The sequence below is a fragment of the Colossoma macropomum genome, unplaced genomic scaffold (assembly GCF_904425465.1).
Source record: "Colossoma macropomum unplaced genomic scaffold, Colossoma_macropomum, whole genome shotgun sequence".
NCBI classification, from domain to species: domain Eukaryota; kingdom Metazoa; phylum Chordata; class Actinopteri; order Characiformes; family Serrasalmidae; genus Colossoma; species Colossoma macropomum.
Genome location: NW_023494789.1, coordinates 2,678,904 through 2,693,545, shown reverse-complemented (window position 1 = coordinate 2,693,545; position 14,642 = coordinate 2,678,904). Strand labels below are relative to the sequence as shown.

Genomic DNA, 14,642 nt, shown 5'->3' with positions numbered 1-14,642 from the left:
TGGAACAAAACAACATTAATACTGATCTGGCAAAAACTGACAAAACTGAGCTGAACTTGATATTGTGGCAGTTTTATGGCTCACTCTGAACTTCAAAAGGCGAGGCTTACAGCAGACTGTGCAGCGAGTGGGCGGAGCTCGTTACTCTGACGTAGCAACAAGCTGCTTGTTAAGGAACTATAATTTGGTGAAGGAACTGCGAACATTAACACATATTAAACGCCGCGTTCACGGCCCAGTTTATTAATTTATTACTTTATTAATTTAACTGTTATATAAAATCAATAGAACACTCGAGGTCGTGTGTTATCTACGGCGACCGTGTTTATGTCAGGTGATATGAAAGGCTTGTGTGGGTGTTGTGTCAGAATAGTCAGCTGATTGAATAATGATTGAACATAAATCTCAGTGCTGCTCCTTAAGGCTGTTTTTCAGTGGGAAACTGTTGTGGTCTGGAACCTTCAAGTGAGACAGGGCTGTCTGACCCGTCTGTGTCCAGCCTCTGCTGGCCGAAATGTTGGAAACTCAGCTGTGTACATACTACTGTGTGTGTCCCACTAAGCCCGGTGCTTCCTGGCACAGCCTATGAATGCATTTAGTGTGGCTATGAATGGTGCAGTGTGGTGAGTAGACGCTGAAGTCCTGAAATGTCTGCACAAAGGTCAGTTTTGGATGATAGTGTTGAATTAAATGTGGATATGCTGGACAGCATTGCTTGCTGTGCTTTAGGGCAGTGCTTCATGCATTTTTTGGGTGCATGTTTGCAGAATTTTGTGCTGAAAGTCTTTTCCAGGTGCGTTCTGCAGGCATGGTGGTCCGTGCGGCTTTTCCTGCACATGAATGCTGTTATTCCTGGAGGCATGAGGGACCAGCGGATCGGGCTGTTCCTGGATGAGAGCCAGCCCTACGGGGGTGGGAAAGGTGTAGGATCAGGGCACTTAAGCTTTGCAGGCACTGGGATAGGTGGCCTGAGTTTGAGTCACTAAAATTCTGCTATTCTGTGCAAAAAGAATGTCTTAGGCTACGTTCACATCACAAGCCTCATTGCTCAAATCTGATTTTTTTACTGATATCTTATCTCCCTAATGCGGTGGTTCACACTCGTTTAGGTAAGTGATTCAAATCTGTCATTAATGTGACGAACCTGCGTCCTGAAATGACCCTCATGAGCTCATCCTACTCAGTAACGTCACGTGAATGAATCACGATCATCATCAGCAACAAACTAACGAGCAGAACGAGCTTCGCTGAGAAGATCATTAACTCTGATCAGCTCTCAGCTTCATTATTAGAGCGAGACGAAGGAGAAAAAGGTGAGATGAGCTGCTTTTCTACCGTTTACAGGCTTCAACTTCTGTTCGGCGCTGCTGCCATGGTAACGCTGAATGATGGCGCAGCGCAGTGGAAAAAAGCACATGAATTCCAATCTGAGCGTCACATTAAGGTCACATGGCCACGAATCGGATACGTATCTGATCTAGGACTGGAATCTTATACAGCGATGTAACCAGACAAATCAGAAAACTCTATGGATTATTATTATTATTATTATTATTATTATATATTTTAATAAATTGAAGCATCTGGCAAATTACATACTGTGCCATTTTTGTTGTCTGTCAATGCTGCTAAAATGGAAAACCTGTATTGCTTTTGGATGATAGATGATATATCACCCAGCGCTAACCCAGCGTTCTGCCCTGAGGTGGCCCGGCTCCTGCCCTGAGGTGGTCCTGTGCATTTTCCCTTTTTTCCTGAGATTGTTTATAAGATTTAGTCTGAGTCATATGCTATGAAGCCTGTGTTTCTATCTCTTTCCTTCTCTTTCTGTACGTCTTCAAAGAGCCGCGCATATCTCCATGATGAGAAAAGTCCCCGCCTTTCGCTTTCATTCCTGTTTATCAGAGATCTTCTCCATTGTCTGCTGAGCTCGCCTGACCCCTAAAACCGGCTTATGCGGTTGATTCATGCTGAAGGTTGAAGTCAAGGATAAGAGGCATGTAAGCAGGCGGCGTCGGTTCAGTGGACTCAAGAGTGCCTGAACTTCCAGGCTGCCTTCAAAGCTGTAATTACAGCAGAAAGAGACTCGAGGGCCTGCTGCCGTCACGCCGTGTCGTCTGAGGACGCTGGACGCCAGCCCCGATCCAGTCCCTGTGGCTGCCAGGTTACGGCGGGCGTCCTTATCCTTTGCAGCTCTAGGAAATGCAGCGGTCAGTCTACTCTGTGCTTCACTGCTGCGTAAGAAGCAGCGGCCATATGTCACTAGAGGTGCTTAAGTGACTGCACTGAACCGTGCAGATGCAGACGAATCATAGTGCTGTGCTACAGATGACTGAAAGAGAGCAAGGTGATGTGTCTGAGCGTGGAGAAAAGGACAAAGACTACTGTACGTTTAGAGTCAGAGCCCAGTGTACAAGTACGCATCGTATGGCAGCCAGTGGAAAATACAGCAATATGCATGCATGGAGTTAGCAATTATACATTCATTACATATATATACACCAATCAGCCATAATATTATGACCACCTCCTTGTTTCTACGCTCATTGTCCACTTTATCAGCTCCACTTACTATATAGGTGCACTTTGTAGTTCTACAGTTACAGACTGTAGTCCATCTGTTTCTCTGATACTTTGTTTCTCTGCATACCTTTACCCTGTTCTTCAGTGGTCAGGACCCCCATGGACCCTCGGCAGTAACACTGACGTGGTGGTGGTGTGTTAGTGTGTGTTGTGCTGGTATGAGTAGATCAGACACAGCAGTGCTGCTGGAGTTTTTAAACACTGTGTCCACTCACTGACCACTCTATTAGACACTCCTACCTTGTCAGTCCACCTTGTAGATGTAAAGTCAGAGACGATAGCTCATCTGCTGCTGCACAGTTTGTGATGGTCATCCTCTAGTCCTTCATCAGTGGTCACAGGACGCTGCCCATGGGACGCTGTTGGCTGGATATTTTTGGTTGGTGGACTATTCTCAGTCCAGCAGTGACGCTGAGGTGTTTACAAACTCCAGCAGCACTGCTGTGTCTGATCCACTCGTACCAGCACAACACACACTAACACACCACCACCACGTCAGTGTTACTGCCGAGGGTCCATGGGGGTCCTGACCACTGAAGAACAGGGTAAAGGTATGCAGAGAAACAAAGTATCAGAGAAACAGATGGACTACAGTCTGTAACTGTAGAACTACAAAGTGCACCTATATAGTAAGTGGAGCTGATAAAATGGACAGTGAGCGTAGGAACAAGGAGGTGGTCATCATGTTATGCCTGATCGGTGTAAATTAAATGTATAACAGCCTCTACTCTTCTCGGAAGACTTTATACTAGATGTTGGAACATTTGCTGTGAGGATTGCTGTGAGGATTTGATTGCGTTCAGCCACAAGACCATTACTGAGGTCAGGTACTGATGTTGGATGATTAGTTCTAGATCACAGACGCCTCTCCAAGTAGCTGAATTCACAAATTAGGTGACAGTGCTTTTGGATATGTAGTGTGTATCGTGTGTATGTGAGCACATGAATAAAGATGTGCGTCTGAAACATGCTTAGTTCATGCACTCCTCCAGCCAGCAGTGCTTCCTCTCTGGTTGGCTCAGATTTTGGCCGTTGTGGTGTGTGGTGAGTTTCCTGCTCTTACTAACTCCCCCTTCATCCTGTTACCCCTCTATTTTTACACTCAGACACATCTTTTAATCATTTAATACTGTCCGGGGCTGGAGAAGAAAGGAATATAGCTTCCTGCAAAGAGAGAGAGAGAGAGAGAGAGGGGAGAGGAGTGAGTGAGAGAGTGAGTGAGTGAGTGGGTTAATGAAACGGATGTGGGCATCTGGCAGGTTCTCTGAGCGCACAGACTCTGGCAGTTACTCATGCTGTCACGCCGCTTCCGTCTCGGTACATTTGAGCGTCCAGCGGGCCGGGTGGAGGGGAAGTGGAGAGGGATTGACCTCATGGAGTGGGTCGGAGGGGCCTCCGAGTGAGCGTGCGGGAGAGAGTGACTTATTAATGCTGCTGTTCTGGCCGACGCTGGCTGGAGTTGGAAACTCTGACCTTGCAGTGATTCTGTGTGATTGTAATTCTTTATGAAACGATTAATGAAATTTTAAATACTGCTACGGTTTGATTCATTTGTTTCGGTGTGATTCATAAATATTTTTTAAATGCTCAAAATTTAAACTATTTACATCATATAGGCCAGGGGTCTTAAATTAAAATTCAATAAGGTCTAGTTAAAGAAAATTTCCTCAAGCAAAGGTCCAGAACATCATAATGTCTAACTTGCATTATGATTCAGTGCCATATACTGTTTACTGAAGTAGCCTAGTAGGTACATCAACATTATGTAATCGACAACTGAATGTCAAATCAAATAAAGTACAATTCAGTCATATTTCAACAACATTTATCATCAGTTTTCTCTTTTTAGATCACGACATGTAAAATTATCCGACTCACTTTCTTCTCCGACTGCTGTGTCTCGCCTCGTCCCTCCGCTGTGTGTGCGTCACTCACTAGAGTCTCAGAGCTCATCGTAATGCACAGATCTGATTGGCAGATCACGTGTGATTTACAACGCACGTGATTGGTCTGTGAGTTTTCCGGAGTGGTAATGACTAGAAATCATACGCTGATTAAAACAGGACCACCCCATCGAAATTAAATAATTCTCCATAGGTTATCGGTTATAGGTCCAGGTCCGCATAGGTCATCGTCTGGGTCCGGAGACGGACCTCGGCCCGCCTATTAGTGACCTCTGATATAGACCATAAAAACAATACACCAGGATTTAATGTTTGAAAATAGCAAGTAGAGAATTTTACTTGGTCCAAACAATCTGTGTATTTAATATTGCATGTTAATACAGTATACCTGTGCTTGCTTGCCCTATGCAGCCTTTTGGCTGCCCTGTGCTGGCACTGTGTTGCCTTCTGGCTGCCCTATGCTGCTCTGTGCCAACCCTTTTGGCTGCACTTTGCTGCCCCTTGTAAGGGCGTGTCTGATTTTCTTCCATGGATGTGTTTTTTTGTTTGTTTTTCAGCCGTTTGTCTCCTTCCTGAATGTGTGTGTTGGTACATGCGTCCTCCTCAAAACACCTCAACCTCAGCGGAGACTCCGCCTGGGCATTATCACCTGTTTTATTTCGGCTGCGTTCGTCACAGTGAGGTGACAATGAGAGAGCAATGGTCATCTCCCCCTGTTCCCTGAACTGGTTACACAATCTACTAAACATGTACTGCTCATGTTTGATAAGCTAAATATAATCATTTATTCACGGTGACGGCCTTGATGTCATCTGTTATCTCTTAAGGATGCTGTGTAAAGTTTGCATTGCCAGCGCTCCAGTAAATAAGTTAATGGCGCCGTTTCTTTCATTGCCAGTTCCTTGTCGTTTCGCTCTTTCAAATTCAGTTCTGAAGAAACCGCTTTGCCTGCTGATTTGCAGGAAATTAAGCTTAAGTCTGTGACGAGCACTTTAAATTCCTGCAGCGAAGCAGAAGCTGCTTCCAGTGTAACTGAACTTCTATAGACTTTGCATGAAACTTCATTTTTCCTGATGAGCTGAATGGAACGATTGCTGTTTTTTATTGTTCTCTTTTTAGGTCTGCAATAAGGATCTTATTGTGATAGAGATTTTGTTGCTACTGCATATTATAATTATTATAGTTATACCTTGCAATATGCATAAGTGAGTTAGGGTGACAAGGTTAAAAGACTGGCCTGCGTTATTTTTACCAATATGATTTAATTTTGTTGCATTACTTGAAAATCTTCATTCACCAAACACAGAAACGCTCATCTCGAACTGTGAGTGATCAGGAGGAACTGATCAGAGCAAATGCAAGATTGTTTTGCACCAGAAGCCTCACGGCGCTGCAGCAAAGCAGAGCTTTTCTAGAATGCTTTTGTTTTTAAACCATTAGCGTCATGAGTGGCGAGTATTTTGCACGGATTTCTAATCTAAGAGACTAGAACTGGCAGACTTTTGCTCAATCAACAATTGGACGATTTATTTTTTTTATGTTATGTGTGAAATTTGGCAAGACTTACTACACAAAATCAACCTCCTTACTCTCAGTGTAGCACTTTGTTTGATTCATGCTATTTAAATAAGCATCTGATTTCTTATTTAAACTAGTTTGGCTCATTTAGGAGCCAGTGATGTTATATATCTTGCAACTTTGGCTAATACAATGTACTAGAAATGTGCTAGTGTGTTTCCTTTAGCCTACCGAGTATGGGTTAATAAAAGGCTAATAAAATAATAATTTTAAAAAATCAAATAATAATAATAATAATAATAATAATAATGATAATGGTAATATTTTTTATTTATATAGCACTTTTCATGCTGGTGGCAGCTCAGATTGCTTTACAGACAGGTTATAAAACACAGTTATACAAGAAATTATAAGTATTAATTTAGAATCAGAAGAAAATGACATCAAATTAAAAGATAAAAACCATGAGACGTAGAGTTTTAATGAAATGCTGAGTTAAAGAGGAACGTTTTTAGATGCTTCTTAAAAGTGATCACTGAGCTTACCTGTCTAATAAAAGGTGGAGTTGAGCTCCACAGTTTAGAAGCATCAGCAAGAAATCAGCAGAGTTTGGTTATCGGAAGTCAGTCATAAAAGCCAGTGACCAGTCCAGCCTCACTCAGGGACACAGGAGGGTGTTTTAAATGCATTTGGGTGGGTGCTGCTATTTTAAGCAGTGTATATGTGACTTGATACAGTCAAAGGCCATACTGATAATGCAGGAGCGTTTTGCATGCAGCGGTGGTGAAGCAGCATATTTATGGTCTTAAATGCACTCCTTTAGCTGTGCCCTCGTAAAAAAAAAGAAATATATTTGCACGACATGCCGAATTATGCAGCAAAGTTTTTGCAATCAGTTTAGCAAGGGCCAGTATCACGATAATGATTAAAAACCGATGTATTGTGCAGCCCTAATCCATATCTGATGCATGCATTTCCCTGTACACGCAATGTGTGCTCAGAGCTCATCGTATCCCGCAGCTCTGGACTGCATGCATGTGTGTGTCCCAGTGTGTTGGGGCCCCTCCTCACCCCTCTGACTGTGTGTATCCGGTGTTACAGATGCAAATTAATCAGACAGGAGGATTTATGAGGCCTTCCAATCAGCTTTATCTCTGCTTCCCTTCTGCTCCTGCTCTTTAGCTGCCTGTTCGTTTCAGGGCGTTCCTTTCAGCAGAAATAGTACTGCAGGCTTTCCTTCAGAATCTTTGATAACACAGTGCTGCGTTTCTCAGGAAGTGGAAAAACTGCATGTTTTGTGTTTGTTTGCCTGCCTGAACTTCTGAACCTCGCGTGTCATTGCACTTCAACACCGTTCATGATACTGAAAGTAACACTTCTTTTTGTGCATTACCTGAATTGCACTGTCACGGTTTGATATTTGTCCTCTCAATACTGATATACTGGCAGAGAGCAATATGCAAATAAGCCTAGCCAAAACAAAATATCACAAAATGCTTCGCTGTGTGCTCTGAGCATCCTCGTCTGTCTCTGCTTGCTGTCTTTGTCACTTAAACCTGGCTTTGCAAACCAGGATACTGTCTGTTTTTGTTCTTGTGCAAGGAATTCTGTTGAAGTAGTTGCAGTACTGGACTTGGTTGATCTGCTTGAGTTGGCGTGGGCATGTACGTTTGATTTTGAACGTTTTCAGGACAAAAACACCCTGATGAACCACTGCTCTGATTGGCTGTCCTGTTTTATGCCCCATTCAAAATGTAGTATGGTCTAAAACACTCTTTATAACTTCAGTGTGAATGGGAGGGGCCAAACAACTGTAGGCTAAACAGGCAGATATAACATGATGGGTTTGTGAAATTCAAAAAGGGTTGTTTCTGCAGCTTAGTTTCCATATATGGACTGTATGCATTGGGGAGCAAACTGTATGTTTTGAAACTTGTAAATTGTTTATATACTACAAACTCATTTTTGAAAAAGTGAGAAAAACTTAAAGGCTTCAAGTTAGGGTGATGTTTAAGGTTAAAAATGTGTGACGTGGTAGGTGGGACTAGAGATGCACCGATACCACTTTTTCCCTTCCGCTACTGATACCTGATCCTATAGTATTGGCCGATACCGATACTAACTCACCTATAAGTCCTGATATTTATACAATTAAATTTTTTAAATATTTTATTTTGGCAAAATCTTTGTTCTGCATCACAAATAAAACACACTCAGCTTGGCTGGACAACATTTACTTGTTGGATTATATTTATTACATGCTTAAGAAAATTTGCTTTTGTTTATTTACTGTATATATTTAGTATTTAGTATTATATAATTGGGAATAAGTTCCGTATATATCACTGTCGTTCACGCTGTCAGTATCAGCGACTTTCAGTGTTTTATTTTTCAGTGGCTTGTTTGAAGCGACAGGCTGCAAGGCCTCGCTGATGAGTGATACAGCGGACCAATGGAGGCTAGTGGACTCACAGGCCCGGCTATTGGGCTGCTATGCTAAAGGTTAAATCCAGACTAAAGGCTATGATTACGCCAAGAGTCTGGTGGTTTCTTCTACTCTCTCAGTAACAAAAACTCCCATTACAGATTCTGCCGTGAGTGTTTTTTTTACTGCTGTTTGTCATCTCACATTGCCAGTGTTGTTAAGTTCTGTCTACTGGCTAAGTGCCAGTATCTGTGCTGATACCGACACAGAATCTGTATCGGTGCAACTCTAGGTTGGACGTTTTGTTGATTTATAGTTCACATTTGACATATACATGACCCAGTGTCCTGAAAATATATTAAAACAAACCCCTGTGTGTATCCTGTGCTCAACATGAGTGGGCAGGTTTGTATGTAACTGAGGTTTACGGGAAGACGCACAGCAAGCACGGGTAGTAGCTGCAGGGAGCAGCTTGGCTTCCATTCAGACCCACCCAGGCTGCTCCGGACCACTCTCTCTATTCCTATTCACACGCACCTAAACAACCCCCCCCCCTTTCCCCAAGTGTGGTTAGTCAGTCATGACATGTTTGGTGTTTAAAGCTTGATGTTTTATTTTTACACTGGAGCTACAAGGCTAATGTAGCTAATAAGTAATGGAAGCTTATAGACACCAGTTGGCATTGTGCAAACTGCAGGCCTAAATCATCGCACACTTTACTTAAACCACCTCAGAAACGCTGATGCACTACTAAATATAAAAATGGACAAAAGTATGGACAGAATTCAGGCTTCAGTGTAGCTGCTACAACTGTTTTTAGATATGCAATGTACTTATGTCCATATTTACTGATAAATGTTTGTCATCCCTCTACTGCAGTGTTGCCATATGGCAACGATTACCTTAATTTTACTAAAAAGCAGTGATATAAAATCTGTGTTTTCTTATTTAATTGTGGGAAAAGGGTCTTTTACTTTGAAAGGACAAATACTTCATGACATCACATGACCAGGAATTTTTATTATGACGATGTTATTACCATACATTCCAAATACCAATTGAAATTGTATTCATTTCCAATATTTGTAAATATTGGGTCATACATTTCACTGCAAGTATAAGTTGGATTTGTTTGTTCTTGTTTTTAATAAAAGGATAAAAGGATGTTTTTAGAGAAAAATTACATTTTATGGTGTTTTTTTTTTGATTTTATGGTGCTATGGTACAATTGCGCAAAGCTGCCAAATGGCAACAGTTTACCAAGTTACCCACTAAATTTTTGGGAAGAAAATTTTTTTTTTTTTCAAAAATTTCCATTATTTAAGCAATTTCAAATAACAAAAACACATTAAAACTATTTATCATGTCTAAATAATAATTCATGAAACCACATAAGTGAGTCACAAGGTTTGAGGTAAGTGGGTCATGATTAAGGTGTGCAGTTTGAATGGTGCTAACATTGGTGGGGTATCAGCTTTCAATACTTGTTAGCAACATTAGCCTCATAGCTCCGTTGTAAAACTGACCACCAAGCGTCTTGGCTGATGGACTACGTTTAAGCTGAGGGGTAAATTGCATTGTTTGCCTAACTATCTCTTGAAGGCAGAAAGGAGACAGTAGGCCAGTCAGAAACCCCCCTGCTGGGCCCATGCTGACGCACGATGCATCCCCACCCACAGTTGTGGAAAGAAGGGGGCCCCCAGCCTCTGTAGAAGTCATGCCCCTTGTGTATGTCTGGGTGTGGGTGTGTGAGTAAGCGATTGGTGTGTGTTTTATAGAGTGGACTACAATGCGGTGCTTCCTGTTTCACACGTTTCTGCAATATTTTTACATGATTTCAGTGTTTCCAGATGTGCTCAATATCAGACATGCTGATCATTTCCTACACCACTCATTTTGAACCATCTATGAAGGCTTCTGTAGTGATGTTAATGGCTTTAACAAGGTTTTGTCTTTTTGCATCGCAGGTTTGTGAAGATCGCTGCCAAGAATGTCGTCGAAGAAGCAGAGTTCAAATAACATAGCGCAGGCGCGGAGAATCGTACAGCAGCTACGGATAGAGGCCAACATTGAGAGGATAAAGGTAAAGACTGGATCTTCTTTACCTCTGAGTGTTAAAGTTAAATGCACTTACAGATGTGCACTTACAGATGTGCTTTCATGATGAGAACGTCTCGGGAAACTGTGGGAAATTTTGGGCTGGGAGCGTGAAATTTCTCAAAAGGGCTTGAGTAGGTGGGACAATGGTGAGATCATCCGCATCATCCAATGGACGACAAGCCTGTCGTTAGCCCACGGATGTAATGTAAGTTAGCGTGTTGTAAATAGGGATGTGCATGAGTACTGGAGTACTCTGTTTACCGTTTGAGGTGCCAGTATTTAAAACGTTAAGAATACTTTTTGGATATTTGCACACGTGATTAAAAAACAGGCTAAAAGCGATTGGCCCTTTTCACTTTTCCCCATTTTTTTTCTGCTGGAAGTTCTCGGTGCAGCGTAACGCTGCTTCCGCTAAAGCAATCACAATAGCAGCGATGACGAGTTGAGCGTGTACAGCTCACTCAAGCAGCCTCATCTCAGTTTCAGTGGTTTGTCAGCTGACGATGAGCAGAGGAAAACGAGTTTGTGTGATTCATCAAGAAATTAACTTTGTCATACGGAGTAAAAGAACATCTGTGTCTGCAATTCAGCGCTGCTGACTAACAAGTTGACATTACACCGAATGCAGTTCAGGCTTTAAAGTTGCAGCTGCAGCCGCTTTCAGAGGAGCAGTTTTCATTTTCTCCCTCAAAAATGATCAGCGACTGAGAGTAGATTCACTGGTGCTGGTGGTTCCACCTTAAATGGTGCCTGAGCCACCAGAATGTAACTGCTGTACCATTTAAGGTGGAACGGAAAAATTCAAACGAGAAGCGACTTCAGCCTCGCAACTTTTTGGTGTTTGACAGTCTCTCGTTGCAGATTAAACGTATCAGGAAACCAGCTGAGTGCTTATAAATGCAGATAAAAAACATCTACAGTGGCACTACGAACCCTGATGACCCGGCGCGCCCCACATTGTGTGTTTGGTTCTCCAACAGTTCTGGACTCCAATATTGGCAACGATGACAAAGATAAAGTGAGACACCTTTCTGTGGTGGCTGAAGTGATACGAACGCCTGTATTTCTGAGGTTAATAACCGTCCATCAGGCAATAGTGGAACTGAGTTTTACTCAGCACTTACGCACTTCTGTTTCTGGTGAAAAGGGTCTACTGACGGCACGGATGATCTGGTAGAGTGAGAGTGGAAATGCGTCACTCTTTGGCCCTCCGATCGAGCTCTGATGTGATCAGAGGCCCACTGACATTTTCAAACATGTTAGACTCAAAATGTTCACGAGTGCTGTAGTGTGAGATGGTTAGCGGTGTAATTGAATCAGTGGTTCAGGCACCTAACCAATCAGAGCGAGGTGAGAAAGGACAAAGGTGAAGAGATGTGCATGCACTCTGCAGTGTGAGCTGCACTCTGGAGACCCAGGAGCTGCTTGTTGAGTTCAGGCAAATAATCAGTCACTTTACGATTTCAAATCAACAGCCAGTTTATAGTAAAATAGCTCTCCAGCTCTGACTGTGAAATCTGCTTTTCATCCCTAAATTCATGTGATGCTGGCTGTCGAAATCTGTTAGTATTGTAAATGTTGTGTTGTGTACGTCCAGCTTTAACTAGACTAGCTACTCTAGCTGATGTTATGTAGGTCCAGAAATAATGAAAATATATTGCTCTGACAAATAACATGTTTGCACTGAGAAGAAAATACCTTGTACAGAAGACAAGAAGTCCTTATCATCCAATGTGACACTGGTTAGCTCTGTTAGCTCATTAGCTCATCTCAGGTAGTGTTCATTACGTATCCAACATGAAAACCTAGCAATGTCCTTCTGCTGTTTTTGAGTAATAAAACGTGTTTTCAAATGTATTCCAATGCATTCTGCAGTATTTTTATTTATTTATTTATTTATTTTTTTATTTTTGCTGTCTCTTCAATTTAAATCTTATAGAACTTGAATATCAAAATTAGGTGGAATGCAAGTCCCTGTTTGGGGACCATACAAGCCAAAACATCTCTTTACTATCTTCAAACAAAGTATTTTAAATGGTTTCATCTGATTTGTGTGTTCTTTACAGTCTGTTTGTGGGATGTAGTATCTTTAAGGTGCGTATTTCTGTGTGTTAGGGCTGCATGATATGGACAAAAAAACATATTGCGATTATAGTGCTATTTATTGTGATTAAATAGGAGAATTTGAATGTGCCTTGCAGTTTACAGGGTGATTCAAAGATTCATCTGATTTCAAAATGATTTATTTTACTTGTAAATCATTACAGATCAATGCAGTAAACTGTAAATGGTTTAAATGAGCATAAAGTTTATTATGTAATTGTACAAGGTCTCAGTATGAACCTCCTCCAGCTGTACAGACAACATCAACACCATAGTCAAACTCACCCCATACTGGATTGAGCATGTCGGGTGTCGCTGCACTCACAGCTCTTTCAGTGCAATTTCGGAGATCATCCAGTGTTGTGGAACCAACGCCGAACGCTCTGAGCTGTTGGAGCTTCACTGATGATAAAAATCACGCTGCACAGTTATGACGGATTCACTCCTATTGAAGTGGAGAGTGCAGAACGCTTTCTGCTCAGGGGTCTCATCTCCTCTCAGACTGAAGGGGGAGCCATCTTCCACTGACAGTCAGAAACTCTATGATCCCCTCTTTCAATTGGATTTTGATTGGTTCCTAGGCGCCTCACTGTTGTAGAAATATGGTGCTTTGAAAGCGGATGGATCTTTTTGAATCACCCTGTGTTGTAACCATACTGGTGACTGGATCAAATGACATGATTAAAAACTGGCTGTGTTGTTTTGACCCAATTTATTTACATATGTTGGATGACGTGAATGCCTTGATTCATCAAAACACCCACAGATACACTCATCCGGGACATGTGATAACTGGATCACTGTGCACAATAAAACAATTAGAGATTTGTTTGAGGGCTTACTCACGGATTACAGGCCTTGGCGACATCACTATTTCAAAAGCCATTATTATGATAACAATAACCACTGTGCAGCCATATGGTAGTGCATGCAAGTTATGTTGTCTGAGTTATACTTGAATAACTTTGACTGTTATAGATTATTGCGGTCAGTAATTATCTCTCTCCTTCTCTCCTTCTCTCTCTCCTTCTCTCTCTCTCTCTCTCTCTCTCTCTCTCTCTCTCTGTCTAACTATCTGCAGGTTTCTAAAGCCTCTGCGGACCTCATGCATTACTGTGGCGAGCATGCTAAATACGATCCACTCCTGATGGGGATTCCAGCCTCAGAAAACCCGTTTAAGGACAAGAAGCCCTGCACTATATTGTAGTGGGACGCCCCCAGACATGAGCTCCTTAATGCCTCCTTTTTTATAGAGAGAATATTTTACCTTAAAGCATTCATACACTAGTCGCCTTAAAAAAAAAAAAGTCAGCTAACCCCCATCTTCACTGTCCCTTTAATTCTCCTGAAGCAGAGCTCTTCGCCTGAAACACATTCCCTTGTTATTTCGTTCGTCAAAAACGAGACCAAAAAGCTCTCAAGATTTGCAATGCAGAGACGAAATGAACAGTACATGTATATTTTTTTCTTTTTTCCCCCCTTTAATTCAGCGATTGTGTTATCTGATGTGGTCTAGACCTGCCTCATCAGCAAATAAAGGCTGCGGCCTCAGTAGGGAAGATCCCAGACAGGTGCTGGTCTCGTCAAGCCCCAGTTGCTCCCTTTGATCATTGCACTCTCCTAATGTCTTTTAAACTCTGCTCTGATTGGTGGCTGTAGATAAGCTCAACAGTAGCGCTTTGACCCTGTGTGCTGACACTGTTAACTGGATCTCTAGATTCAGTCAGCCGTGTTGAGGGAAGAGGTGAGAGAGTGAATCTCAAATGGCTCCCTACTGTCTGTATAGTGCACTACACGGTGCTTTTGCTGCATGATATAGATAAAATACCATGTTGTGATTATAATGCGACGTATTGCGGTTGTGATACGTCTTGCAAGATATAAAAACTGCATTGAAGTCAATCGAATCAAACTGAATCAATAGTGTGGCAAAAATTGATCTGCACTGTTTAAACCAAAATACCCAATACCCACCGAAACTCTTCTGGAACTGTGACTGGTTAGAGATA

General features: G+C 42.1%; 1 protein-coding gene across 1 annotated transcript in view; it reads left to right on the top strand.

The window, feature by feature from the left end:
* The window catches only part of si:dkey-44g17.6 (guanine nucleotide-binding protein G(I)/G(S)/G(O) subunit gamma-12), a 107,273-nt gene extending 93,312 nt beyond the window's left edge, over positions 1–13,961 (top strand). The window contains exons 3-4 of the mRNA XM_036569779.1: positions 10,398–10,513; positions 13,715–13,961. Of these exons, the coding sequence (XP_036425672.1) occupies positions 10,421–10,513; positions 13,715–13,840 (219 nt within the window). The 5' untranslated portion in view covers positions 10,398–10,420 and the 3' untranslated portion in view covers positions 13,841–13,961. The remainder of the gene's footprint in view (positions 1–10,397; positions 10,514–13,714) is intronic.
* Positions 13,962–14,642: the final 681 nt, after the last annotated feature.